At 40.7% G+C, this 27,203-nt stretch overlaps 1 protein-coding gene across 3 annotated transcripts in view; it reads right to left on the reverse strand.

Moving 5' to 3' along the window:
* myo5b (myosin VB) overlaps positions 1-27,203 on the reverse strand; it is an 89,245-nt gene that overhangs the window by 27,955 nt on the left and 34,087 nt on the right. For all 3 annotated transcript variants that reach the window (XM_036528397.1, XM_036528398.1, XM_036528395.1), the window contains exons 2-15: positions 22,295-22,405; positions 21,604-21,775; positions 18,949-19,093; positions 14,129-14,285; positions 12,991-13,134; positions 12,396-12,477; positions 11,105-11,212; positions 9,245-9,354; positions 8,357-8,622; positions 7,396-7,477; positions 6,976-7,116; positions 6,262-6,384; positions 4,450-4,533; positions 646-792 (exon numbers count right to left, since the gene is read on the reverse strand). In XM_036528397.1, the coding sequence (XP_036384290.1) occupies positions 646-792; positions 4,450-4,533; positions 6,262-6,384; positions 6,976-7,116; positions 7,396-7,477; positions 8,357-8,622; positions 9,245-9,354; positions 11,105-11,212; positions 12,396-12,477; positions 12,991-13,134; positions 14,129-14,285; positions 18,949-19,093; positions 21,604-21,775; positions 22,295-22,405 (1,872 nt within the window). The remainder of the gene's footprint in view (positions 1-645; positions 793-4,449; positions 4,534-6,261; positions 6,385-6,975; positions 7,117-7,395; positions 7,478-8,356; positions 8,623-9,244; positions 9,355-11,104; positions 11,213-12,395; positions 12,478-12,990; positions 13,135-14,128; positions 14,286-18,948; positions 19,094-21,603; positions 21,776-22,294; positions 22,406-27,203) is intronic.

Genomic DNA, 27,203 nt, shown 5'->3' on the forward strand with positions numbered 1-27,203 from the left:
GCTCATAAGGGCCCTATATGCCTGTTATGATGGACTAGAGACCGGCATGCAAGAGGTATTCTTTTCTTATAGCTTGTATTTTTTTAAACAAAATATGAGAAAATCCCTGGTTTGTTATGTTCCTGCATGTATCATTTTAATGAAAATGTACATAAATGCTTTTTATATTTTAATTTACTTTTTACAAGTACCTTTTTAAAGAAAGTTCTCTGAAAAGGAACTTTGGCTTACCATCACCAAATGCACAAGTAGAAGATAACACCATTTCATATTTGTGAACTTCATAATTAAAATCCATGGAAAATGTTTGGTTGAAGGTACACAACAGCAATCACTGAAATGGTCTTTGCAAGGATGTATGATATCTTGTATGTCCACACCACTTTCCCTGAGTTTGTATTATGCAGAGAACAATTCTGGGTGCTGAATTAAGAAACAGTTGAGAAGAAAACCCATCAAAGTTATGATAAATCTTTTATCCCTGAGACTGCAACCTGTTTATGAATGCAAACAATCGTTGCTGTCTTTTGTTTATCATTAATTCTGGAATATTGTTTGCCAATTATGCCATGGCCTGACCAAGTGAAAGAGCACTTTCAACCCAACAGTAAAATCTTCACCAATACCACTGGACCCAAACCTCACCTGGTGGCCCACGGTCTTCCTGTGCTCACGGTTGGGGGCTTTGGGGGTAGGCTTGGCAGGTCGCACATTGATCCTGGAGCCCTTGCTGGTGGTCGTGGGGACAGGGGCCTCTTTCCCCTCCTGGAAGAGATCTGCAACCAGCTGGAACTAAGGCAGAGAAAAACATCAAACGAGGAGCATTAACACGCCAAAATTGTGATGCAGAGGTCAGAGGAAAGCATATTCTTGTAGAGGAACCCAAGCAGGGTACAGCCAGATGAAATCTTGCTTTTTATGGTAGCAATATGTTAAATGTAATTGATAAATGATTAAAACAGCATCTGGTCTGCAAAACAGCTATAATGGCTTGTCATACAGCAGGAACTTAGAAATAAATATTAGGGAAACATCCAAAATGTGAACCCTCTACCCTGATTCGAACATACTGAATATCAAACACCACAAGAAATGATAAAGTATTGCTGTCGTTATGAAGGATTTATGGACTGCATTCCACATTGACTTTGACCGGAGGATTTATATGACTGGCCATACACTATAACTGGAGTCTGCCTACAAAAAGAGGCCAATACGATAAAAACTATACGATAGTTTTTCATACAAACTGCAGTGTTCAGCTCATTACAGACATTTCCCCCAAAAAACTGAAATTTAATATGTTGTTCCATACATAACAGTTTAGTAGGTATACAGATGGAAAAGCAACATAAGTCTAGAACAAAGCTGTTTTTTCTTTGACACATATACCAAAATTTGTATAATGCAAGAGTACAGGTGAGGTGCACAAACACCAGGCATTTCAATCGAGCTTGAGTTAACAGCTGTTAAGAGAAATGAAGATCTTTTCAGATTTGATACCACTATAGTAAAGATAAGGAACAACATATTACATTTAAGCTGACGCTTCCCTATAGGGTGCTTTGTCATTTCCTAGGCATTTAGTGCAGCTACTCAAGGGGGAGACATTAATTTACACTGCATCAGGTAACTGTTCAAAGGGTGAGCCAAGTTTTGGGGCATCTTGTAAAGAATACTGATGACATTATAATTCCCCTGTCATAGATAAGTACGGTTGGACAGCTCTGAGAATATGGTAGAGAGGGCCCATCCATACAGATGGTCTATTAGCCCCCCACTCCTGACAGCTCTCACGGATAAGGCAGACATACAGGGTGTGGTGAGGGAAGGAAGTACAGAATAGAAGTGCTCTTGTTCCTCTCTTTGCTTTTTGAAGCGATTCAATTTTATTTCCTCTTATATTTTCAAGGATGATCATGGAGGGTGGGGGGGGGGGGGGTATATTTATTCTGAGCTGAGTGAGATTTCAAAATTTCCTAAACATGAAATATGAAAAATAGCCCCTTCAGTATTCACTCTCCTAATTTACAGGGTTTCAGAGGCTACTGCATTATTAACAGTGTTGGGAGCTCTCCACAACAGGAGATTTAGAAAAGGCTGGGAACATGGAAATGAGGGACTGTTTGTCTCTTTCCAAAATTCTCATAACTTTCTTGAATATTTTTAATGTTTTTTTCCCCATTTTGCAACCCCTTTAGAATGGCAAATTACACCTCAGTCTCATCTCAATGTGACAAGTCTGTCATCATGCAGAAATGTTGAAGAAAATGGCTGCAATCCTGTGCTACATTTACACATAGCCAACTACTGGAATACTTTTCTAGTGCAAATACTAACTCTTATAAAGGAGAAATAAACTGAAAAAAATCACTATCTACAGCTATGCAGAATCATGGATAGACTGTGAAGCACTGTTATATCATAGTATGGAACATGCCTTATAACATCAACATTCCCAGTTCAATTTGCAAGTGTGGCATTGCTCTACTCTGAGCATGGTATTGAACCTGACTTGCCCCAATAAATATGCAGCTGTATCACCAAATGAGTTGAAGGATACTATGGAGTGACTATAAGCTGAATCTTTGCTGCAGAAACCAATTCCATTGTCCTGAACCTCCATATAATGCTGAATTTTGAGTAGATTCCATTTTTGTATCAGCAAAAATGGGTGCTCCCTGCATGTGTGCGTATGCATATGTTTTATGAGAGTATCTGCCCCTCATGTACAGCTCCTCAGAGCTACATTAACCAGCCCCGTGTCACCCTGGGTAAACACAGAGCTTCAGAAGCTATAGCTAATTAATGGCTGACTTCTTCACACCTACCCCTGGAGACGCTGGTGTAACTTGCTGTCTAATCTATTTCATTGATGATCAGCAAATGCATATAGAGTAATACAGACTAAATCTCACAGACTGATGCAAGGCAGGGGAGACACTTGAGGGCTTTACAAATACAGATACATTGATATTTATCATATAAAGTCAAGATAAATTACGCTGACACAACTTAGCAGCCCTTTCAATCTTTGATTGTCTTTCAATAAAAAAAAAAAAACATCCATTTGTAGATAACAAGGGCATTCATCATTACAGTGTTGAGTTCACATCTATGCAATTATGCTACTCTTCTGTTTGCTCGCTGTACAAGTCTGTAGATTTAAGAAAACTTCATCGACAAGAAGCTGGAAAGATGTTTATACATTAAGGGAGAACGAAGACAGGTAATGGGCTGCAGGATATCTTTTTTAATTATTTCGACTGTTGATCAATGGCACAAATCAGTACGTGCCAATCCTGCTCCTGGAGTCCCCCTGAGTCAGCTGGGTTCTCCCCAGTCAAGGCCCATATATTCAATCATTTAACAGAGTAAAAAAGGCCACACCAATGGAACAAAAGCTTATGTGAGTTTTCAATCACTTTGCCTACCTGCAAGAGGAAAGTGTAGGCACAAGGGAACTCTAGGACAGTATGATGGTGTACATTACTAGCTTGCTTCTGGCCTTTTTGGTGGTTAGTTCTTCTCTATAGCAAATCCCTCATTCCCCGATCCCAAACTAAAACCCTGTCTAAATGAAAGATGATGCTGACAAAAATCTCCACACTGACATTTACTCATTATGTTCTCCTTGTCTCTGCTAATCAGCATCTACCAAAGTTTCTACTCCACAATGCACTCCTTTTTTACCTTTCCATCCCTTTCCCTCTCTCTTTCCAGTAACCTCTGGCCCTGCCAAGTAGGTGGGTCACATCTGGCAGGTTGGTGGTAGCAACCTGGTATCTTAATGCCCGATAAAAGAAATGGGAATTGAGCTCTTTGTTAGGGTAGGGACCTGCTCAGAGAGCTTCTACAATTATGACAAGGAATGTATACTCTAGCTGTGATGGTTGGTTTTGTTATTGTAGTTTCATGGGCATATGCACATCCCTTTATTTATGCAGGTGCTTGAAAACAAAGAATAACACAAAATTACCAAATACCTGCACGCTGCTATTACACTCCGAAGCAATTTATTTGATTTTACCCATGAGCAGTGAAAATGTTTTGACCTCACCCTTCAGTGTAAAATTTTCAAAACATTGTCAAAATTGTCAAAATCAAATAAATCACTTTCGAGCATAACAGCAGCATGCAGGTATTCTTTTCAGATTTTGGTTCTGTTATTGTGCCTTTGATGAAATTGGGCAGTTGCTTCTCTGAAAAGGCGACCACATTCCATAAACAGGGGGTAGAAAAATAAACATTCTTCCAAAAGAGAATCCTCCGTAAAAGCATACACCTGTCTCTCCTTGTACATACAGTTCCCACGTACTATTTGTTCATACTGCGTTTGCTAAATATTGAAAGAATAAGTCATGTGGCTTTTGACGGCTCATGGACAGCCACCTCAGGTAGTCATGCACGACTCACTCCTCTCTTCTGCCCTTTCTGTCACCTTCTTACCTTACTGGCCTTTAGGATGTTAATCTGCTCCTCGTAAACAGTGTCTCTGTTCTTCTCCAGGAAGCCATCGCACTGATACTCCACCTGCAAGGAAGGCACAGGTTAGGTGATCACATAAGGTAATACAGATTATGGTACTAATCCAAAACCCACACACACACAGACACACACACACACACACAGACACACACACAGACACACATCAGGAAAGACACTCCAGCAACTTTGGATATTCAAAACCTAGAAGGGTCAAGAAACCCAGATTATATGACAGATTAAACAAAGACAAGTAACCAAGTAATGCCTTTCAACCAGAGGCAGCTCTTATTCCCCATTGTGTCCATCAACAACTGTCGTTAATGGGTCAGTGTGTTTTGGTCACAGCCATTGAGAAAAGGGGGAAGAAGCCAGATTCCAGCACAACATTTTTTCTGGCCTACACATTTGTAGCAGATTGAAAAGAGGACAGTGAATATATTTCCTCCTTCCTGAACGCAATCAGACAACAGGAGAAAAAGAACAGGAGCAGTCTCACCCTGAGGCTGTCTTCTGCATCACTTTTCTTACATTCCTCTGCCTTCTCTTACACAGAGAAAACCTACTTCAAATGTCATCTTTTTTTAGAGATATGCTTTTGTAAAATTCTGTGTAAAGAAAAAAAAAATCGAATAGTTCATCGATTTACTTAATTCATACAAGCAGTCCTCCTCAGAGAGGTCTATAAATGAACTAAATGTAAGTGTGACCCGCATTTCAATTAAAATGTACGCTGTAATGAGGTCAAGTGCAGGTGCCGGCTGACAACATTCACTCAAATCACGAAACTCCTCCAGGGAGTCTGTGTATGACTCAGTGAAATCCACAGGCCAGATTGAGGAAAACCCCATGAGACTAACCCAAGATTTTTCTCTTGAGAAGCTTTAGGCATAAACAGACTGAGAAATCACCCTGCCTCTGGGGACAACCCTACTAATTTTCATAAAGTACTGTTAGCATAGGTTGTGCTGCCTGGGCCCCCGATCACCTCATCAAATAACTGAACAGTCTCGTGGGGAAGTCAATATTACATGTGTACCCTGGTGGGGCACACAATATTTCACACTGCCCTTCCACACTGAATTGTGAGTGTTCATATTTATAGCTCCACAACCTGGTCAAAAACCGAGCAAACTATTACAAAACAGCATGGAGAATGTTTATGGAAAACATTTATCTTTAGAAACACTTATCTTTGCGTGCGTTCACTTGGGCTTGGGCTTTTCTGCAATATGTTTTCAAATTTAGTGGCTTAGGTCAAAGTCTCCTTTTTTGTCAAATCGTGCGTTTCTCTTCCCTGAGATAAACAGCTCAGATCCCTGCTGCAGGACGTGAGGTGGGTAGGTTACATAAAAGTACTACAGATATTCAGCATTGATCAGTTATTTTGTTTTCAGAACAGTTCATTTAATTTTTACTGAGTTGAAATGACAGCGGGGCAATACTGAATTCCTGTGATGTGCATATATGAGAAGGGTGCGTGATTTATTAATTGATGACTTAAAGAGCCAAACTGCTCAGCCTTCATTACACAGATCTCAAACCATTTTAAGAATTTAAGTGTCATGACAGATGTCATTAATTCAAAGCACGGATGAAGCTGGTTTTCCTCTTCAAGCACAGAGTCCATATTTAATGGCTTTAATATACATTATACATAGTTTTCGGAGGGAGAAATATTACTGATACCTCTAAACGGGATTCCTCTCCCCCGAACTGACTACTTATGTACTGAAAAAAGTGGACATGGACTGATGGTCCAAATCTTTTACATACCTTGTCAGCAAAGTGGATCACTATGAACGATGTGTTGGACATCCTGGGTTTCTGGAAGTGCTGGCTGTTTGAATGGTGATCATAAAGCTTCTGGGCCCAGTTCTGATCTGTTCCTTTTGGCACCTACAGCAGGGTAGGAACAGAAAACAGCAACATGAGGACATGGACTGTTTGAAAGTTTTAAAACTTTATCTGGGTTACCTGTGAAGGGAAGGACTGGCTTGTTCTTTTCATGTTGTTCCAAATTATCATCTATAACTTCAAAAGACTCTGGGAGTAGGTGGGAGGTATGCAATGAATAAATAATCTCATTATTACAAGGGACCTGTTGGGCATCATAGGCAGACAGAAAGAACGCTCAGCACTGATCCTGATGGAGACAGCAGATATAATCCAACAATCCCAACATGCTTTACAATGTAAACAATGTATCCCTCTATCACATTAGCATCTCTACTCAGAGTAGTTCATGTCAAACATTAAAAATAAATAAATGCTACACTCCCGCTGTCCTCTGCCCTGCATCATCCTGTCTTACTTCCCTCTACTCTATTTTTCCCCATTAACCCAGCAAACCCTCATCTCCATAACTCTTCCCCCTTCATAATAATCTAGACGATGCAAATTCACCATCACTCCCTTTTCACACAACTGCATCACCCCAAAAGCTGTTTCTGTTACCCCCCACCACCCCAGCTACTTCAGGACCCCCACCTTGCACTCTTCATCCAGCAGGTCCAAGATTCCCAGTCTGGCCTCGATGAGGTCGATGCAAGGTTGGTTGTCATAGAAATCAATGAGAGTCCAGGGGATCTGCTCTTTCATATACTCCTCCTGCTCCAGCTTGAACACATGCTGTAAAGACACAAGGGACCAGCCTTGAAACAAACTCCCCATCTCTCTCAAAAGCACCTTACATACATGTAGCATAGTACTTTGAAGACCCCATCTTCTTGGTGATGTATCAGGCATAATTGGCACTTTCACAGAGCAGTCTCCTCAAATAATCAAGTCCGTGGGTGCGTCCCAATCCAGGTGAGGGTTGCCATGGTGAGATGCGCCAGGTTTACAGTTGGAGATTCCAAAAAAGAGGGGAAAAAAAAAGCACATAAAGTCATCCTGACTCAAACTGACCGAGTTGAACTGCTGCTGAAGCTTCTCGTTGGCGTAGTTGATGCAGAACTGTTCAAAGCTGTTGAGCTCGAAAGTTTCGAACCTGTTGAGGAACAAAGACAAGATGGATACATGATTAATGACACATGAGGTGCATCTTCCTCTGAGGTCCATGTGTTATAAGGCGCAAGAAACAGAACAAGGCTTCTCTTCAGCTAAGGCTTCAATGTTTGTGAGAAGTTCCTTGCTTTCACTGCTCCAGTGTTTATCAGTGCTGCAGGGATCCACTTAAGCATGTGGTCAAATAAGGCAGTGTAGATACAAAGGCCACTTTCTCTGAGTCAAAGGGGCTTTATTCCATATTGCAATGAGAAGAGGCCTAGACACGAAGAACATATATAAACATACAGAGAGACACATACACATGGCCCCGTACAGACTCAGGTTTATGCTAGTTTTTATCCACATTTTACAAGCTATGGAAGACCACTGTGGCTACACTTCAGTAAAAACTCATTTCACAAGCTGTAGCTTATCTGAGTAAGAGGAGGAGGGAAAGGAGCAGGTCGCTCACACAATAGCACAGTTTTAAGTTTGATACTTTTCGGTCATGACTTCATTTATGAGCCAGTCAGCAGGTATTGCTGCTCATCTGGAAAAAGAGCTTCTGGTGCTCACTGTATTCGTTTGGAAAATAGGGTGTTATTGACAGACCCTTTTATAGTGTAACCCAGATAAATCTAAAGAACGCTACTCCCAAAATTGCCCTGTTTTTTCTGTTTTATGTAATTCTTATTAATTTTACCTGATAAACTGTCTTCACTCTCGTTTCCTTTATATTCATTAAGCCTGTAAAATGCTTTGTGCTACTGTTTCACATGAAAGGTGCTATAAAAATAGGCTGAAATGAAACTGAAAATCACCTTGCTTGAAACACTGCATATGTTTCTAACAAATTTAAAGATCCTAAGAGCATTTTTACCCATAAATGTCGAGAACGCCAATGAAGGAGTGCTGTTTGGTGGAGGTGTGCAGGGCCTTGTTGATGTGCTCCACGATCCAGTCGAACAAGTGGGCGTAGATGTGCTTGGCCAGGGCATCGCGGGCATTGGACGCCTGTGAGCGGGACATGCTCTTCACGTAGGTCTCAGCTGAGGTGACCAGCTTCCTGTGGCACAACCAGTGCTCCATCTGCTCCAGCTCCACGCCGAGCAGCCGGCAGAAGTGGTGTAGGTGAGGGTCGTCCCGCTGCAGGGGGCAGGAGAAGACCATTGGAGTGTGAAGACATGTCATGGGAAGGCAAGGGGAGACAGACAGAGTAACAGACAGAGGTGTCAGAGAGGGGCATTACACTACATTATTGACATTTAACAGATGCTCTTTTCCAGAGCAACTTATATAGGTTACTTTTTTCCACAAGATACCCATTTATACAGCTGGATATTTACTGAGGCAGTTCTGGGTTAAGTACCTTGCCGAAGGGTACCACAGAAGTGCCCCAGCCTGGAATCAAGCAAACAACCTCTCGGGTACAAGACCTGCTCCTTACCACTATGCTACACTGCCACCCCCATTAGAGTGTGAAGACATGGCAAAGGCAGGCAGGACTAGACAGACAGAAAACTGGAGGTATCAAAGTGGAGCAGCGAAGTTTCAGCTGTAAAGCCCGCATGTTCCATTGAGATCAAAATACATGACCTAAATTATGACAGATCACAATGTGATTGTGGGTATTAGTCATTACTGAGAAGGGGTAGTTTTCAAGAGGAAAAAAAAAATCCTCCACAAATGTAACAAATAAATTAAGATTTATGAAAAGTCAATATCAGCTCAAGAAAGAGTATGACACAGGGGTCACAGGGTCACTCACAGAGATGTGACAGGACTCTCCATCCCTCTCAGAGCGAATCTCAACATTCCCCAAGTGCAGGATGGAGGCGATGATTTTGTAGATGCTGAACTGGTGGTTGTCCTTTACACCTGTTCAGCAATGAATGCATAACATGTACCAGAGTGTGCTGCCATACTCATGCTATAACACATGATGCCAATGAAAATATACAGACTCTCAGAGTCAGACAGTGTATAAAACAAGCAAAGTATCATTGAGGAGTAAAGCAAATGAACACAGTTAAACACTGTTAGTGTAGTCCTACAATATTGTGCCTAATTTTATACTCAACTTACTTAACGGTATTTCTTATTGTCAAATTTCGTTGTCAACCACTGATTATGTGTTTCTTCAAAGCAATCGTAAATTGGAGTTACATGTTTGTAATTGGCTTTTTTGTACCTTTTATAGCTTTATTAATCCTTGAAATTTAAGTGTGCCCATGTGAATTTACAATAAGTCGCCTCCAGCTGAGATCTTAAGGAAGAACAAAATGACAGCTACGGTTGCCTAGCTGAGTATTCCTTTCCCCAGCTAAATAATCTCTGGACAAAGTTAATGCAACAATGTAAATCTGTGTGGGAAACACATTGGACATGAACTGTATAGAAGCCCAGAGTGCAGAACCCCTACTTGATAACCCATACCCCAGCTTCAAAAAACACAAGCTAATGCACACAGTGGAGGTGAGTTCTAGTAGGCTCTGTTGCTAAGCATAAAAGAGTGAATACAATAAACGTCAATCCAAGGCTTTGACGCCTCTAGTTACTGCTTGACAACAAAAATCACTTGATGCTGGAAAGAATTCTTTTTTCAATGACTCACTACAAAATCAATCAGTCATCATGTGGGTGTATGAGGCTCCGCTGTGACAAAATTATCCAGGACCATCTCAAACAGATTAGCAAATCTGTTTATCAGATTTCTCAGTGAGATTCATGCCCAGGGCTCTCAATGGGTTTTTTCACATATTAGCAATGCACATCAAAACCATTAAATTGTTTAAATTTAAATTTGGACTCATCCAGAGGATAGATGATGCACACAGAAACAGAGCTGTTTTTGAATTTAAAAAAACAAATATTATTATTGCATATATACAGAATATATAGTTGTATATATAGTATACAGAAATGCTACTGTGTGGCTAATTGGCAACAATGAATGCTGTCTTCATCAGAAATCCACAACAGCAGCAGCAGCAGCAGCAAGTAACTGTGTGGATTTTTTTCAAATAAAGTGCTGTAGCTCTATCGATTGCTCCTTGTGGTTTTCTCACTGAAAAATATTATTTCATCAAACAGGCACACTGCTTTAAAAAAAAAAAAAAAGAAAAAAAAGAAAAATCGCACTGTGTATCTCCCATGCACCGATCAGGAATTTGGCTCCTTGGGTCTGTACAAACACAAATGTTTCAGCAACCTCAAACCATTTCTGTGAATAATATATGTGCACAAAATCCACCGGCAAAAGATCTGATTTGATCATTTCACCATCCAATAAGCCTACATTTTTGGAGTTGAGAAGGGTATCTGATTGACAGAGGAGAGCTGTGAGTGAATTCATATGAATTTATACCAAAATGGAAAAATCACACACAGTTATGCATGCATGAAATGTGGCTGCAGGTGAGTGCCTGGGAGCCCACACAGTGCAAGCAAAGCAGACACCAGGAACTTTGACCTCACCATAGCAGCTGTCTCCAGGCAGGCAGTCCCACCAAGGGTTTCAGTCCCCTAGCACTCTGGCCAATGCTCTTAGCCAATACCTAGAATCTAACTGCCATTCCCTTGTGCCATCCCATTGGCTCAGTAAACCGCACAGGATTCAGGGCCTTACCTAGCAGAGTGAAGGCCTGCCTTGTCTTCTCAAAGTCCTCAGCATCGTTCACCCCGACGATGAAGATATTCTCACCCAAAGATGTATAGGTGAAGTCCTCTGCACTGGCTGGGGAGGGTGACAAGAGCAAAGGCCAAAATGTAACAAGAGGAGGGTGTACAAGAGAAAGAATCAGAACACACACATGTAATTACACATTAAACATGCAATATAATAAAAAATGACAAGCTTAACAACATGTAGCTTAATGGACCGGCAATAAAAAGCTTGACTGACGCCACCCGTGCTAATCCAATTAGCCTGAGGAGGCAGACACACCATGGCACTGCGGAATACTCTCAGCAGCTCAATTTATTAAAATTTCAGAGGTGCTTGCCTGCATGTGGTACAATAGCTAGGACCTGTATGGGAATCTCCAGTATTGATTCTGCCTTGCTTTGAGGGACCTCTTGCGAATAAATTATGTAATAAAGAATTTCATAAGTTCTATTGTTCCAGAGGCAGTGAGAGGAGTGTGCAGTCATTTGCTCAAGAGAAGGTCAAACAAAGTTGGAGGAGGATATCAGTGAGGAGGAGAAACCTGCAGATTTTCATAGGCCAGAAGTGAACTGAAGATTTACTGCAACACATGAAATATTTAATCATGTGTGTCACCATGTTGTTACTATAGAGGAAAACCTGTAAGATCTCTAAATCCTATTAAATTAATCATAAAACACCAATATTATCCTCATAAAATATAGCAACAAAAGGAAGTGAGCAGGGCCAATATTTTCTTTGGTATATCATTTTTATAGAATACAAAGCATTGACATTCAGTTATTTCATGCAGGACATAAAAAATACTTGAGGCATATGCTGCTGTTTGGCTGTTTATTGACCTGCCAAGAAAATCTAGAGTAATAAATAGAATAAGTAAGCTGATGTCATAAATCCTGAAGGCAAGCAAAGTTTGAATCATTAAATTTCTCATCAACAATTCAAGCACCTATCCATAAACAAGAAATAGGTTTTCAATAAGAAATTAATGAACAGAAATATGCTTTTTCCTCAGTAGAACTCATTTGGATAGTAATCATGACACCGGTGCCCATTTAATATCTTTCAAACGGCAGAAGTTTAGGTGGTCTTTGCCAGCACTCACAAGAATTGATCAGGAAGTGAATTACAATTGGACAGGCTAAGAGTAAAGAAAAAACAGGAAGAATTACAGTGGGCAATTTGACAGACTCAGCAGCAACAGAGTGACAGATGAAGAACAAGTGAAACATCTCACTGCTGGGACACTCACTCAGAGCCATGTCTTTGAACTCTGGGAGGCTGGCGGAGGCACACAGCTGGTAGAAGATGTGGTAGTTCCTCTCATCCTCAGCCTACACCACAAAAACAGACAAGCATACTGACACTGCAGTATCCTTGACGAGCAGTAAAGGACATCAGGAATGCCTTCAGGAATGTTATTCTGATGTGCCATGTTTTAAACAAACACCTGCAGTAACCTGCATCACCCCACACTTTCAGCTTTCCTTAACCATGGATGGACTCGCAATGTTAGGGTTAAACTAATTGCCTTGAAGAACAGACAAACGTTCTGTTTGTGCAGTGTGCAGTGATTATATATCATCTATTTTACAAGCAAGCTTCAATTACAATGCTCAACACTATTAAAACTAACCCCATCATTGAAAATGTGACGTAAGTGAGAATTTAACAATGCTACAAAAAAAGATTACATGCAATGAATACTATCATGGCAACAGGTCAGTTTCTTAAACATTTAGTATACCTCCAACCCTACAGTATCAACAGCCTTATTCTTAGGTGCCATCTCCATCAATAAGTCTGGATAAGAGCTGTATGCATATATAGACGCCGACAATACTCACCTGAAAGACAACTCTGGACTTTTCCAGCAGGTATGTCCTCATATTAGCCCCAATAATGTGGTATCGCCGGTCAAACCCGATCTGAATGTACTTCCCAAAGCGACTGCTATTGTCATTGCGGGTGGTCTTGGCATTCCCAATGGCCTGAGTGGAGAAAGAGGGAGTGAGGGGAGCAGAAAGGGGAGGTGTCGAGCTGGGAAGGTTTGATGAACCAATCATCAATTAAAGTGATCAAATGAAAAATGCAAGCAAACACACCTCCTCTTTGTTCTGCATTGTGCTTTTCCTAGGCTGTGTCCGTTAGAAATCAAGTTCAGATAAAGGTGAGCGTGAGATAGTGAGGAATTACATGTCATATATTAGGGTATGTATGGAGATGTTTAAGTTTTTGTTCTTGCCCTAAGTAATTACTGTCTATATCTGGAGAATGAATTTCACCCTTAGTGATCCCAATGTTCATTCTCAGTCTGGTCATTCTACACTCTGCTATACTGTGGCAATTGAGATGTGACTTCCTCTGCATACAGAACAGTCCACTGTATCTTCTAGGTTCACTTGGCTGGAACAATTCCACTAACTGACTCTGATGCTGCCATTCGAGTTGGTACTCAGACTGATTTCCTAAAGGACAAGTGATTTCCCACAATGCACCTGTCCTGGTCTTATCTTTTCAGGCATATACAGGGACATTATTGCCTAGTCTTTTTGACAAGGTGGTTCTCTGTGTGTCTGTGCTCTTGTACAGGTAAAGGAGAGGAGAGGTGACACTATTTTAGTTTTTTTGCATACTGAAGGCTAGTTTTCATAGCACACATTATGCCCAACTGAATACATTACTAATACTACAAAATTCATCTATTACAGCACATAATCACACAGGACAGCAGGCTATGGAAACTCTGACCTCAGTCCTTAAGCCCACAAGAAAACAAACACTGCATCCAGTTTGCACATGTAATTATCCCGTCACGGTCAAGTCCTTGCGGAAGAGGATGACACGCTGATAGCCAGAGCTTTGTAGCACACAGATCAGTCCCTGAGTGAGGATAAGGCACCCACCCATTGCCACTGCCCTTCTGTAAAAACTATCAACGCTTCATATGAACACACTAATTAAACCCAATAAACATTTTCTCACCTCCATGATAGGGCTGGAGGCCAGCACCTTCTCCTCCACGTTAGTGTCATTAGCTGATCCCCCAACTGTGGCAAAGTAGCGCATAGCATATTTTGCAGAGACCGTCTTCCCTGCCCCCGACTCTCCACTTACGATGATTGACTGGTTCTTCTCATCTCTGTACAGAAGGAGCAACAGGGAGAAGAAGAGAAGGGAGCATTTATTCGCTGCAGTTTTTCCTGAGGCTTGTCGTTATTTTTAGCGCACAGCACAAATGGGATTATTGGGCAAATACTCACTGTTTTGGAAAATTCATATCAGTAAAGTAGAGCAAATATGTAACAAAGTATTGTAGCATGCTGAACAGAGGACACAGAAGAGTAACTTGGCTTTTGAAGTCCAAAGTGCAAAATAATGGGGTTTTTTTTTGGCCATGTGTTTGAAAGCAGCCGCTTGCGATGTTCTCCTGTAATAATTCTTTTGCTTATCACAAAACTTTCCTTCAGCCTCTGCTTTCATGCCCCATGGCTAAGCAGATAGTCCCACACTCATCCATGGGAGAGGACCCAGGTGTGCTTAATGCTCAAGAAGTACCCCCCAAAGAACCACCCTCTAAAGAACACAGGAGACCCTCACCACTTGGCAGTCCTGGGTATTCACATCAGGTGGGACTCCCTGTTCCAGGGCTAGAGAGAGCCTCTCATTTTATATATTGATTGCATCAATACATACATACACATATTAATAACTTGTTCACTGCACTATTATTTCTTTAAAGCCCTTTCCTTTTTTCCCCCTCAGTTCCAGTTCTGGAATTACCTATTATAGTAAACATGTTTCTTCACACACCCTCTATGGTCATCTCTGAGACAAATGCAATCCTCTCATACAGCCAATGGTTATTTTTCACAATACAGGTCCCACAAAGCACCATAGTGAAGTAAACGTCGATTAGAGGCTAGGCACATCTATGAACTGACTTTATCACTGTGATTTGCAGCTGCCTCATGGGTTGCTAAAGTGCTTAGGATCTCCTGTATAATTAAAAACACAAATACATTTTTTGCAATAACTAAATACATAAAGTTCCTCTAAAGACAAACTTTCAATAGCAGTGCAATGCACATACATGTCCCCATCTCTCAAAACAATTCTGACATTAGCCATCCTCTGTATCCATCCAGCTCTCTCGTCTTCACTTTGTCAGCTGCTGAGCTCTCTGTCGCTGCCTATATGTCCCCCTCATCACTTCCATCCTTGCAGCCATGTCAACACTTTCCAGGGTGCAGCCCTGTCATCTCCTAATGGATTTATTCAGCTCCCTGCAAAGCAGTGGCACAGGCTAGCTAGGCATTCCGACAGTCATATAACTCCTGGGACTCCAGGCTGGATGCAGAAACTCTGTGGAAGAGCTCCGCTTTTACAGGATGCTGGATAATTGAAGAGGCTGTTCAGCTGGTAGAGTCAGTATGTCAGGTACTGCATCCATTTCAGACTACACTGTAGTAGAGGTGCTGTCATACTGCATGATACTGCACTGAGGTGGAACATTTAACTAATTAGGAACAGCTATGTATCAACTCTTGAACATGCTCTCATGTCCAAATACAAACAGCATTAATCACAGTTCATTTTAAAAGGGACAGCATGAGCCATTCTTGGTTTTTCAGTCACAAATTAGACTTCCATTGGTAAAATGTGGGGTTGAATATTAAACAAGGTAATTCAACTCTAAAATGGTAAAATGGTAAACACAGAAGGACGAGCAAATCTCCACATTGAAAGGAGCAACTCTGCTAGGGTAGAGATATGTCAGTGGTCTGCTCCTACAGAGTGATCATTATAAAAAGCTCATCCTTCTTTCCTAGAGGTATAAGCAGAGCAAAATAAATTACACATGACGGTCTCCTGGAAAGACAGGTGTCAGGGATGAGTCTCACTACCTTCCCCAAATTAAGCTGTAAGGGCAACGGGGCACAAAGCAAAAATACGTAATGTAGTAGTCTATGTAGTTTTAACGGTTTAAGTGAATAAATTCATGAAAATAAACGTGTAATGCAATGTCCAAGCTATATTGCACATTAGTAATTGTGGAGAGGGAGAGCAGTTATATTGTTTCAATATACGTTGTTTAGTGTACCATTTTACATCCTACTCCAGAGCTGCTTTTATTTACATTGTGGAAACAGTATATATCCTAAAGTATATTTGCAAAGGTTTCTTCTCCAGTGTCTGCACCCTGTGGAAGAGTCCTTTGTTATATGTTGTTAACCCAGAAAAACGCTACATTTTACACCATTGTGAGAAATGTGAGACATAGGAGACCGTTGGCCCAGATTAATTCTATATGTATTATAGTCAACTTTTGTAAGGATTAAAACCTTGAAATCAATAAAAATACATGTACATTTTTGACAAATTCTTAATTGCACAGCTGAGCTCAAAATATTACATTAATACATACTGACATTTTCTTAAATGATTAACTCAAACTGCAGGATGAAGTAGACTGTGGCTGAATGTGAGCCTCTGTTAATCATTTTTCTGACATGGGTATTAGTACATTTCAGTAGGATAATTTTATCAACTCTTACCTAGAGACCACTTAAGTGTGGCACACTTATGAAGAAGCACCTGCTATTTTTTCCAATTTCTGTTTCAACTCTTACCTTTATTTCTAATCTTCTTGTATTTGTGTTTTATATTAAACTGGTTAAAATATGGTAAATACATCCTACTCTCATTCCCTCCCTCTTGCTGTCAAGGCAAGTAGTGTGAGGATTCTGTCCCCCTCTATGTAGTAACCCCTTTGCTATAGCCTATGTGAATGAGGAACTACATTGCTGCAGTATAGGTCACTCAGGTGGTGATTAGAGCTCGATATAGGAATGTTTCCATTCTGTGTTCCAGAGAACAAAGCAACAAAAAGCAGCACATGTCAGGAAGGTGGACATGAACACTCCAATTATCCACCCACGCTCGCCATTATGGAACCCAACAAACTTGACGGTGAAGGCTGGGATTATTTTAGTCACTGCTCCCCCTTGACAGCAGAACCACATAACGTCCCTTCCCGAAGAGCCTATACACTGCACACCAAAGGAGATTTTCTAGTCACTTGGCTATATGCTGTTCTGATAAAATGCCATATGCTGTAAATGCATCAAATTGTAATGCACAAATGCTGTTTACAGCACTGTGCACTTGTTACATGCGTATGCATTATTAAATTAACATTATTCAAAAAAGAGGTGTGAAGATAGCTACACTACTGTCAGAAACTGCATTCAGAAACTATGGTCTTCGGCTTTTTTTAAAGCAGGGAAGAGACTATTTTTTGGCATAGTATCTTCACAAGTGGTGTGGTGTGGTAGAATGATAACTACAAAAATACTAAAAAAAAAACACCTTTTCTATATGCATGCATAAGCAGTACACTGTGGCGAGACACTCAGCTCATGATCAGCGCTTAAGCTGATATATGATGATCACATGGAATCACCTGGTTTATGATGAATGGCCTCTTCTGATTCTGAATGGTGCCGCTTAGCTAACATCCTCTCATCACAGCCCACTCATGACTCAGTCAGGAGAAATGTGGTTCATGGAACTCTAATCACACACCCAGCCCTCTACAAATTTGTGACCTTTCCTCACTATTAACCATACAGGCTCATTTAAAGTGCTCTCAGCACCTACCAGCAAATTGAATAATGTGTGTTCTCTGGAAGTGCTTTTGATAATAGACAGTGATAGTCGAGCGGGAATAAAAAACAACAAAGAAACCATGGCAGGGCAATACTGCAGAAAATGAAAACCCATGAAACTCTCAAGGGGTTGGTGGATCACATTAAACTACTGAGACATGCGCTGGAATGAAAGAGAGGGACACTTGGCATTCTCAGTCAGTTTCAGAGCCAAACCCCACAACACTTACACAATGATTACAGCAATGTCTCCACATGTATCCCTGACACTGGAAGGGTTAGGGAGGCAGCAATTTGTAGAAATGAGTCCAACTTCTTAAGGCAGAAGTGATGACACTGAGATAAAAGGCTCCACTGGTGGTATGTGTACAGCATGAGGAGACAGGCTCAACAACCATCACTTACAGTACACTATACTGTAGCGTACACAACATTTTCATTTAAGATATATTGCTGGCCTATACATAAACAGAAGACTTAATGCAAGTTGACATGACCTTTGGGTAGGGAATCCCATTTTGTTTTTGAGTTGCACAATGTAGTGTCTAATGCCAACTTTCAGGACTATAAAATGCTATGTGAACTACGTATTCAGATATGACACTGACATACTGCATTTGTTTTGAGTTCAGGTGATGTCATCCCAGTTCAGCCAAAGATGGATAATAATGGAGATGGTTAATACTTTTATGTACTTTGATATTTGGAATTCAATATGTGTCTCTTGTGATCCAATATGCCCTAAATTGTCTGTTACCGAATTTTGACAACTTAGTTTTCAGGGGTCATCTACTACTTAAAAGGAGTAGGGCCGGTCAGATTCCCCCCCCAAATTATTGCTCAAATGGGGGCAACCTCTGCCATTACCACAGATTGTTCAGCTGGAAAGTACATTCATAAATGTGGATGAACTGTGACAAATTATGCTATAAATGACAAGGAGGAGGCATCCCCTGGCATCCTGTGCTCTCACAGAGTAGTAAATGACACTTCTGTACCTTGATATCATCATAAAATGGAAGATTATGGGATAACAGTCCAGGGCTGTTGTAAAGTGCCTATGGTTCAGTGCTGCATTCCCTTGCATCTGGGTGAACAGAAATCACCTCTGTATAGGCAAACATTTTTCATCACCTGGCCATCTGCTTGTAGGCCTCCTCAGCCACAGCAAAAATATGAGGATCCATGTCCCCCATGTTCTGCCCACTGTAGGCATTGATGACTTCTTCTCCATAGATCTGCAGCTGCTCATAGGGGTTGATGGCCACCAGCACAATGCCTGCGGACAGAGGACACAGCATGTCAATTATCTGAAGTGGAAAGACACCAAGCAGCTCAGGTTGCAATAGATGGGAATAATTCTAAAACTTTGCAACCAAAATTAAGGGTCCAAATTTGTAAGCTATTAGGGCGGCGAAACAAAAACAGCCACAGAATCAGCAGATTTCTAATGTCGATACGTATCTTGATTAGCATTTCCTTCGACCAGATTCTTCGCTTAAGTAATTACTTCTGGTTTTTAATTACCCAGGGGTAAATCATGCCAGTTCTGCAGGCTGCAGTGGAACCATGACATTTAGCTTTCCCAGAGAGCACGGAGTGTCTGTTTTTCTGTAGTCGCTGTGATAAGTCAGGCACAGAATATACCCAGGAGAGGAGGGCTTTTTAACAGGAATTACAGTATTTTTGCATATTATTTTCTTTCTGTATATTTGAACTACACTGAGAATCACTACTCATTTCATCATCTATACATAACAGCAAGATTGCACGACCAGGTCCTCTTAAAGCTGTAACTTTAAAACCTTCACAGAAATATTAGCTTGGACCCACTTAAACAGCATTATTGAACTCAGTGTTTCAGCCCCATCTTGCCCTTGTACAGAACGGATCTTGGCCCAGCATTGCAGTCCACAATCCTGCCATAATTCTATGCATTAAGTCAGTGTCATGTTTTCCCATTTAAACAGTGGATAACGTGCATAACAATCAAAACAGAGCTAATAACACATCACTCCTTGTCTTTTATTTTGATTTGGACATTTACCTTAACCTGCTGACAATGGGCCCAGCTTTATGGTGATGATTAATGGGCAGAAAACTTGAATAAAATTAACAGATAGCAGCAGCGGTATACGGTCCTGTCGTGTCGTTACTAAATGTATAAGCTAACACCACTGCAAATATATTTAGCACAAATCTATCATTTTCATGGCCTTTACTTATTATGCATTTATGTACTGACATAGACAGCCCAGTTGATCTGTCTGCAGAGAAGAACTGGAACATTGCGCATATTCAGTAAAAGTATTACACCGACGCTGTGGAAGAGATCTGAAGTTGGGTGGGGGAGATCTGAAGTTGTGGGAGGGGGGGGGGGGGGGTGCAGACACCTTTTAGCTACTAAAACAGATTTGCATAAATCTTCAAAGGAGATATAAACTGAAGATGCGAGGGCAGTGAAAAGGATGGAATATTAAGTTGCACCAGCTACCGGTATACCCCTCATCACATATTTCTCTCAGAATCACCCAAACACACACACTTAAACACAGGGATACAAACAGGCGCACACACAGACATACATCAATACACAATGACTGTAAATCAAAAAAACAAACAGGGGTTTTATTAATAAGAGTTGATAAGACCTTCTTCAATAAATCCTCCTCAGTGGATTACAAAAGAGTGTAAGCTGGACAGATCCCCTCACTATGGGACACAAAACAGGCTTCTGTGAGGACATGTTTGTTTTGTCTGCAGCACACTCAGAACTGAGACAGAGAGAGATGCACACTACAGAAACAGACGTAATAAGGTGAGGGCCTGAGAGAATACAGCAATGTTACAGCGACACAGAGAAAACAGAGTGGATAAGGTACCTGAGTGTTATCACTAACAGCATGTGACAGCAGTGTAATGAATGCCCCGATACACAATGAACTGCAGCAGCGGCCACGGCTGCAAAGAGACACTGGCAGAAGCCACAGCAGCAGATGAGAGGTGAGGGAAAGTACAGCTGGGAATGAGACAAGTGCTCTATGGCCACAGGACTGTGACATTACAATAAACTGTAGAAATCTTCACAAGAAACAATCTGCCATACTCTCAGGCCAGCTGATATTGAAAAGTACACCAGGATTCAATTAAACTGTCATAATCGCTTGTGACTATGCTTAGCAATATTGTTCATTCTGACATTTCATTCTGACTGAAAACATAAATTAACAAAAATTAGCCATGAACATGTGTTCTGTTTATACAGGTAAATATCATCTACACATATGATGGCCATACTCCCACACACTTGCTCCTGGAATTTGAAAACAATGTCTGTGCTGGCAACAATGCAATTAAAAGCTGTAACCATAAAACCACCAAGGTCATTATGTGCGTTGATTCGTGTTTTATAAAGCTAGCAGCACCATGATATCTAGCTGTCTGGCAGGGCATTCATATATTTTAGGACAGGCATGACTGGAGAGTAGTCTTAGCACTGAGGTCACTATAAACACAACAGATTATTGTATGAAAGGCTTCTTAATGCACAAACACCTAACCCACTGCTGGATGTTTGATTAAGAGAAACAGAAGTTTAACAGGAATGTTTTTGTAAAGCAATAACATCAGCAGTAGATATATTCTTAAAGCCTTGGGTCTGATTCAAGAGACCCAATTCCCAGGACCCAATATTTGTAGCTGTCAAAGAGTAAGATGAAATCTGCATCCACAGATGCTCATTGAAGTATTCAAAGGTGCAGAGCGAATCCCACATCCAGAGAGACTCACCACAGTAGGTGTAGATATGGTTGGACTCCAGGAAGCGGACCCGGAGGTTGTGCAGCACAGCCGGCTCATGAAGGTAGCTGAGCGCAGTGAGGTCATTCTCTCCTACCAGGATATCAGGGTTTCGCAGGAAGGGGAGCTGGTTGTGTTTGGGCCCAATAGGGTACTCCAGCGTCTGGGACAAAGTGTTGAGGTCAGTCAAGGGAAAAACAAACCCGCTATAAACCCTCTGCTCAATAATTAAGGTGTGACTATACTGTGGAGGGTTGAGTCTAGTAAACTGGTATCTTGGAGGAAAGAGGGGCTTGTAAGTGATAAATCAATCATTACTGACAGCCTACTATCCTTCCCCCTGCAGTGGGACTAACAGAGCCATGTAACTGAGGAATGATAAATCAGTTTACCAAACTGAGAAATGTACTGAGTTAAATGAGTTATTCATGATACTCCAAGCAAAATCAATTGTTATTTAAAAAGTACACCTCACATGCTCAGAACCTGCAGGTCTGCAGGTCTTCCCAAAACACAGTTAACGACACACATGATTTTACACTATGTCAATCAGATCAGATAAAAATTCATTTCCACAAAAAGGTTCATTGTTCACTTGTCAAGGTACAGCATCGACAATAGTGGCCTTTAAAGAAGAATGAACATTTAGAGAATCTGAGAGGCTGGAGGGTGGAGAGATTACCGATTCATCCTCAAGCTTGAGGTGCAGGATGGGGTCTCCCTCCTTATAGTCTTTGATGATCTCTGCAGCTTTCCACACCTCCTCTGGATCCGGGATCCACACCCTGGTGTACTGAAACATACAGTTTGAACAGAGTTGAGCGATGCACAAACCACCTCATGGATTAAATGGTTAATTTGCCCTCCTGACATGACCACCTTAGCAGTGCACACATGTCCTAACGCTTGTGTAACAATGGTGTAAGTCACTGATGTTCTTCAAGCCTGGCCACACATAATTAGTGTGTGCCTATCATAACTGACACCCTTTTGGTAAAACCTAAATAATCACAAATTCTAATTAACAAACGGCAAAAGAAAAAAAGTCTTTTTGCCTTTTGGTTTCATTGCATTGATGCAGGACATACTGAAACGAGAGGAACGATATAGAGAATGCACAGTATAACTGTTGCATCCAGCAGTCCTGCTGTTATGAATGGCGTTTCATCCACGATGTAAGAATGCAGAGTGGTCCTGGATTTGGATAGGTTGAGGTATAGCATGTGCGTTCTTACACATTTAAGAAAGCAACATTCATTGAAGTGTTCATTAAAGCACTAATGTAGTTATTCTTTTGCGTATATCACCACCTGATATGCTCACCTCGCTTGGCATGAAACAAGATGTGAGAAATCCATTACGTTTGATCCCAGATAAAAACAATATATCTGCATCCTAGAGATTTGTGGCTTGGTTTCCTATGAATAATGAGGATACCGACCTCTTTGAAGCTGAATATCAGTAGTTTATACTCAGCAATATCTGACAAGTGAACTATAATTTTATTCAGTCATGACAAGATAATGTTGCTGTGACATGAACCCACTCCTTATCTTCATAACTAAGCTAACTCTAGCAACATCTATAAACCATTGCTATATTTGCAAGTAAAACTATTGCTGGACCAGACCCAGGATCAGGTATATCTGTGGAAATTCAATGAAAATGCAAACTACAACATTAAAGAGCATGCAGCAGACAGAGAGCAGATCCTCAATCACCTGAATATGACCACAAGGAATGAGGCACAATATCCCCAGTTCATATATTGGAGGTTTTGTGTCTCTATCCTTCCTTAAGATCTCAAAATCAATGAAATGGGGCACATTTTAATATTTTTATTTTTTTTGTTCAGAGACATCTGTTTAGTAATTTTACAGACATTACCATGAGCTAATCACTCATGTGACAATATAATGCGCAAACACTTTCTGCTGGCATGTTGTGAAAAGGATTTCTACACTGTATGTGCAACTATTCCCTGAGTGATGTGGATTTGGTCATTTGCAGGGTGCCAGCCGAGATGTAGCCAATGACGTTGCTGGACATGGGGAGCACAAGAGAGACCAAATGTCCTCTACAGAGTGAAGAACTGAAATACCTTGCCTGCGTATGAAAGAGCTGACTGCTTGGAATAGATCCTGGAAAATACACACCATGTTGGTCAATAGTCCTAACACTGTGAGGATAATACTCCCAGCATTCCACTGTGTAGCCCTCACCATCACATGGCACGCGTTTATGCACACACTATATTATTACTACATGGAGATGGCATGAGGGACTTAAGATTCAGAAGTATTCACATGTATTCACAATGCATTCATCTACACAGATATATGCACCCTGCACAGAAATGCTTGAGAAAACATTAAATTTACTTGTCAAACACAAGCACTGTTTGTATATGTTGTAGATGGAGCACTGTCACCACACATAAGAGCAATGAATATGATAATGCCTCAATAAAACCCCCAGCATTATAACTGAAATTTGTATAGTCTATGCTCTATGAGTAGCCCTGACTAAGGGCATCTACTAAGGAAATTAATAATAACAATTGGAAGTAATGTAGGCTATGCATAAGCAAGTAAGTGGCCTTGAAAAAGCACCCTTGAGAGATTGTTCTGGGTTTTATCTCAGATTGTCTGACATCTGCATGGGATCCTCTGAAATGCCTATTGGTGCAATATGCAAATATACACAGAAAGTCTCTCTGCTTAACTCTGAGTTTTAAAAAAACCTGACTCAGGACAGGACAGTAGAGAAAAAAAAAGAAATCTATTATCTTATTAATTCCAATCATAGTCAAAATCACTTTTGATTGGAATTTATTCCACATCACATTATCTACTTAATGATGGGATTACATAATATGGAATCCACAATTTCCATTCACTCACATACACACACACACCCACATCCCAGCCTCTCAGTGTACCTATGATACCCCAGGCCAGCAAACTGCAATTGAGCCAAATGGTGTCTTGTGAGAAGGCAATTTTCTGTTGCTTGTCTAGTAAACAATAGAAAACACTTTCTAGAAAATGCTGCAGCAATAGCCCTATACACAATGACATCTGAAGACAAAAAAAAAAAAATATATATATATATATATATATATATATATATATATATATATATATATATATATATATATATACACACACACACACACACACACACACACACACACACACACACATATATCACAGCCCCTGGCAAACAGAAGTACACTACTGCAATACGGAGACAGGAGGAGAGGGAAACTATGCTATACTTATCAGTAACAAACACAAATCTGTTGTATGCCCTGTACTGCTGGACCTGACTCTGAGCTACAGATCAAGTGGAGTGGCCTTTGACTATAATAGCATGGATAACAAGATCTACAGTAAAAAGTACTTAACAGTGTGACTCACGCCCGTGGGAAGAGAGATTAAAACTTGCAGATACGAGGTGCCTACTCCTTTATTGCTGCCTCTTAACACAATTTCTCCTGCACCTGACCAGGCAGAAACTGCCTCCTGGGCTACCCAGGGTCCCAGTGTGAGAGTGTGAGGGCGGGAGGTTGTGACAATCTGAGCCATTCACACAGTGAGAGGCAAATGGATCAATCCTCCAATCCTCTGATGGCAGATTGCGAGAGGATTGAGCACCATTCACATTGGTTGTGTGGAGTTGTGTTTTGGATATCAGATTCCACTCACAATGGAGCTGGATACTAATGTCCCCTACCTTTAATGTAAAGGCTCAGACAGATATGAGGGCAGAGTAAAATGTAAGCTTTGATGAAGGGGACAGCTGAGAATACAAATTCTGTCGCTGAGAGAGTGTGTGGTTCGGTTCAAGACTGCAGAGAATCGGGGGGGGGGGGGTGGGAGAACGGGTAGTACTCAGCGTGGCATGGTATGTCGACTCTGCTAACTACCTCGATGTGCTGTGATACCATGAGTGCATATTTGATGCAATAACACGGTATTCATAATAAATGCATAGTCAAAAAGCACAGTATAGTCCAACAGCAGATGCAGACGCACATGCACACGCACGAACACACGCATGCGCACACGCACACACAGCTTTGTCTATAATCGTTTTCTGCCTGAGGAGGATGAAAGCAACAGATGATAGAACTGATAAGAGTATCGTTAACACACTGCTGCTATATAATTAGCCAGAATAATTAGTTTCATCCTTTAATCTCATTATCTTTTAATTGCTGAATATGAACCTCTGCAATGACTGCATATGCAGACAAAAATAAAACATGCCAACTCTAATTTAGACGACTGCTTCTAAAAATGAATATGAAAAATGCGTTGTCAAGGGCATGACATATTTTTATAGCTGTAATTGTATTTCCTACACTCCGTTTCAGCAAAATGCACAGCAGGATGAAAAATGCTGACACATCATTTCCAGAGATGAGGTTTTCTTATTGTTTTGCTTTGAAGCCTTAGACAAACATTTCCTCATCCTGCTTGCAGAAAAACTTTCAAAAATATCACACATACTGTAATACTCATATAACACACATTGCTGAGTCCACCTTTCTCTGCACTACATTTTTGTCATTTTTAATTCTTTTGCAGGATTCAGATTTTTGACGTAAATTGTGATGTGACCCCAAAAATTTGCAAGGGCCCCCTACTGATTCTAATCAGAACAAAGTCAGTTATTTCCATTTATATACAGGCAGCAACATGGGGTGAAACAACAGTCATCATTTGGCGTGCCAGCTCCGCCTACGCTATTGTAATGAAGGGAGGAGAACACAAGATCCTGTACAGCAGCAGTGCCAAGCTCCGTTCTTGGAAAATGTTTTTTCTCCTCCTTCACTTAATCAGTCAGATCTTTTTTTGTTTTTGTAAATTATGTGTCACATTTTAAGATTATACTTGTAATGCATACTAGATAAATATTTTAACATATTTTCCTGAAATATTAAATGCACAGAAAATGTATGTGCCTCCTGAACAACTGGAACCAGTTGAGTCCAGGGAATTGATTAGAACAAACTGTCCTTCTGGAATTGGGTTTTGCACCTTTCGCTTAGAGAATCCCGAGTTGTCAATGATACCATCATCCTGTCTGGTTGCCTCTGACCTGTGTACTCAGTCTGTCCCCCAGAGAACCCATCAGCCAATCCTCCTTTAACTTTTTTTAGACAACAGTAGGGAAAAAAAAGGTATTAGAACGGTATATTATTATGGTATGAAAAGATAGGCCTACATTTTGAATAATTAACACAGTACCTCTACAATGATGCTATATAATGCATCTACAATGCTCTGCAATGTATAATAATACTCCATAATGACACATCAATCATAGAATGCGTTTACTATACTCTCGTTACTGTTGGCCAGATGACATGTAGATGAATGGACATGTTGGCTAAACATATCAATGTACACCGCCCATACAAAATGAATGGCCATTTACTAAAAATTCTGGTTCTAGCAAATTGACCCATGGTTTGTTTAAAATGTAGGACACCACACTGTGACTGTATTGAATCAATACTTTGACTGATATTAGAGTTGAACACAACCATCTGAAAAAATGAAGTCAGATCATACCCATAT

This window comes from Megalops cyprinoides, chromosome 5 (assembly GCF_013368585.1).
Source record: "Megalops cyprinoides isolate fMegCyp1 chromosome 5, fMegCyp1.pri, whole genome shotgun sequence".
Taxonomy (NCBI): Eukaryota; Metazoa; Chordata; class Actinopteri; order Elopiformes; family Megalopidae; genus Megalops; species Megalops cyprinoides.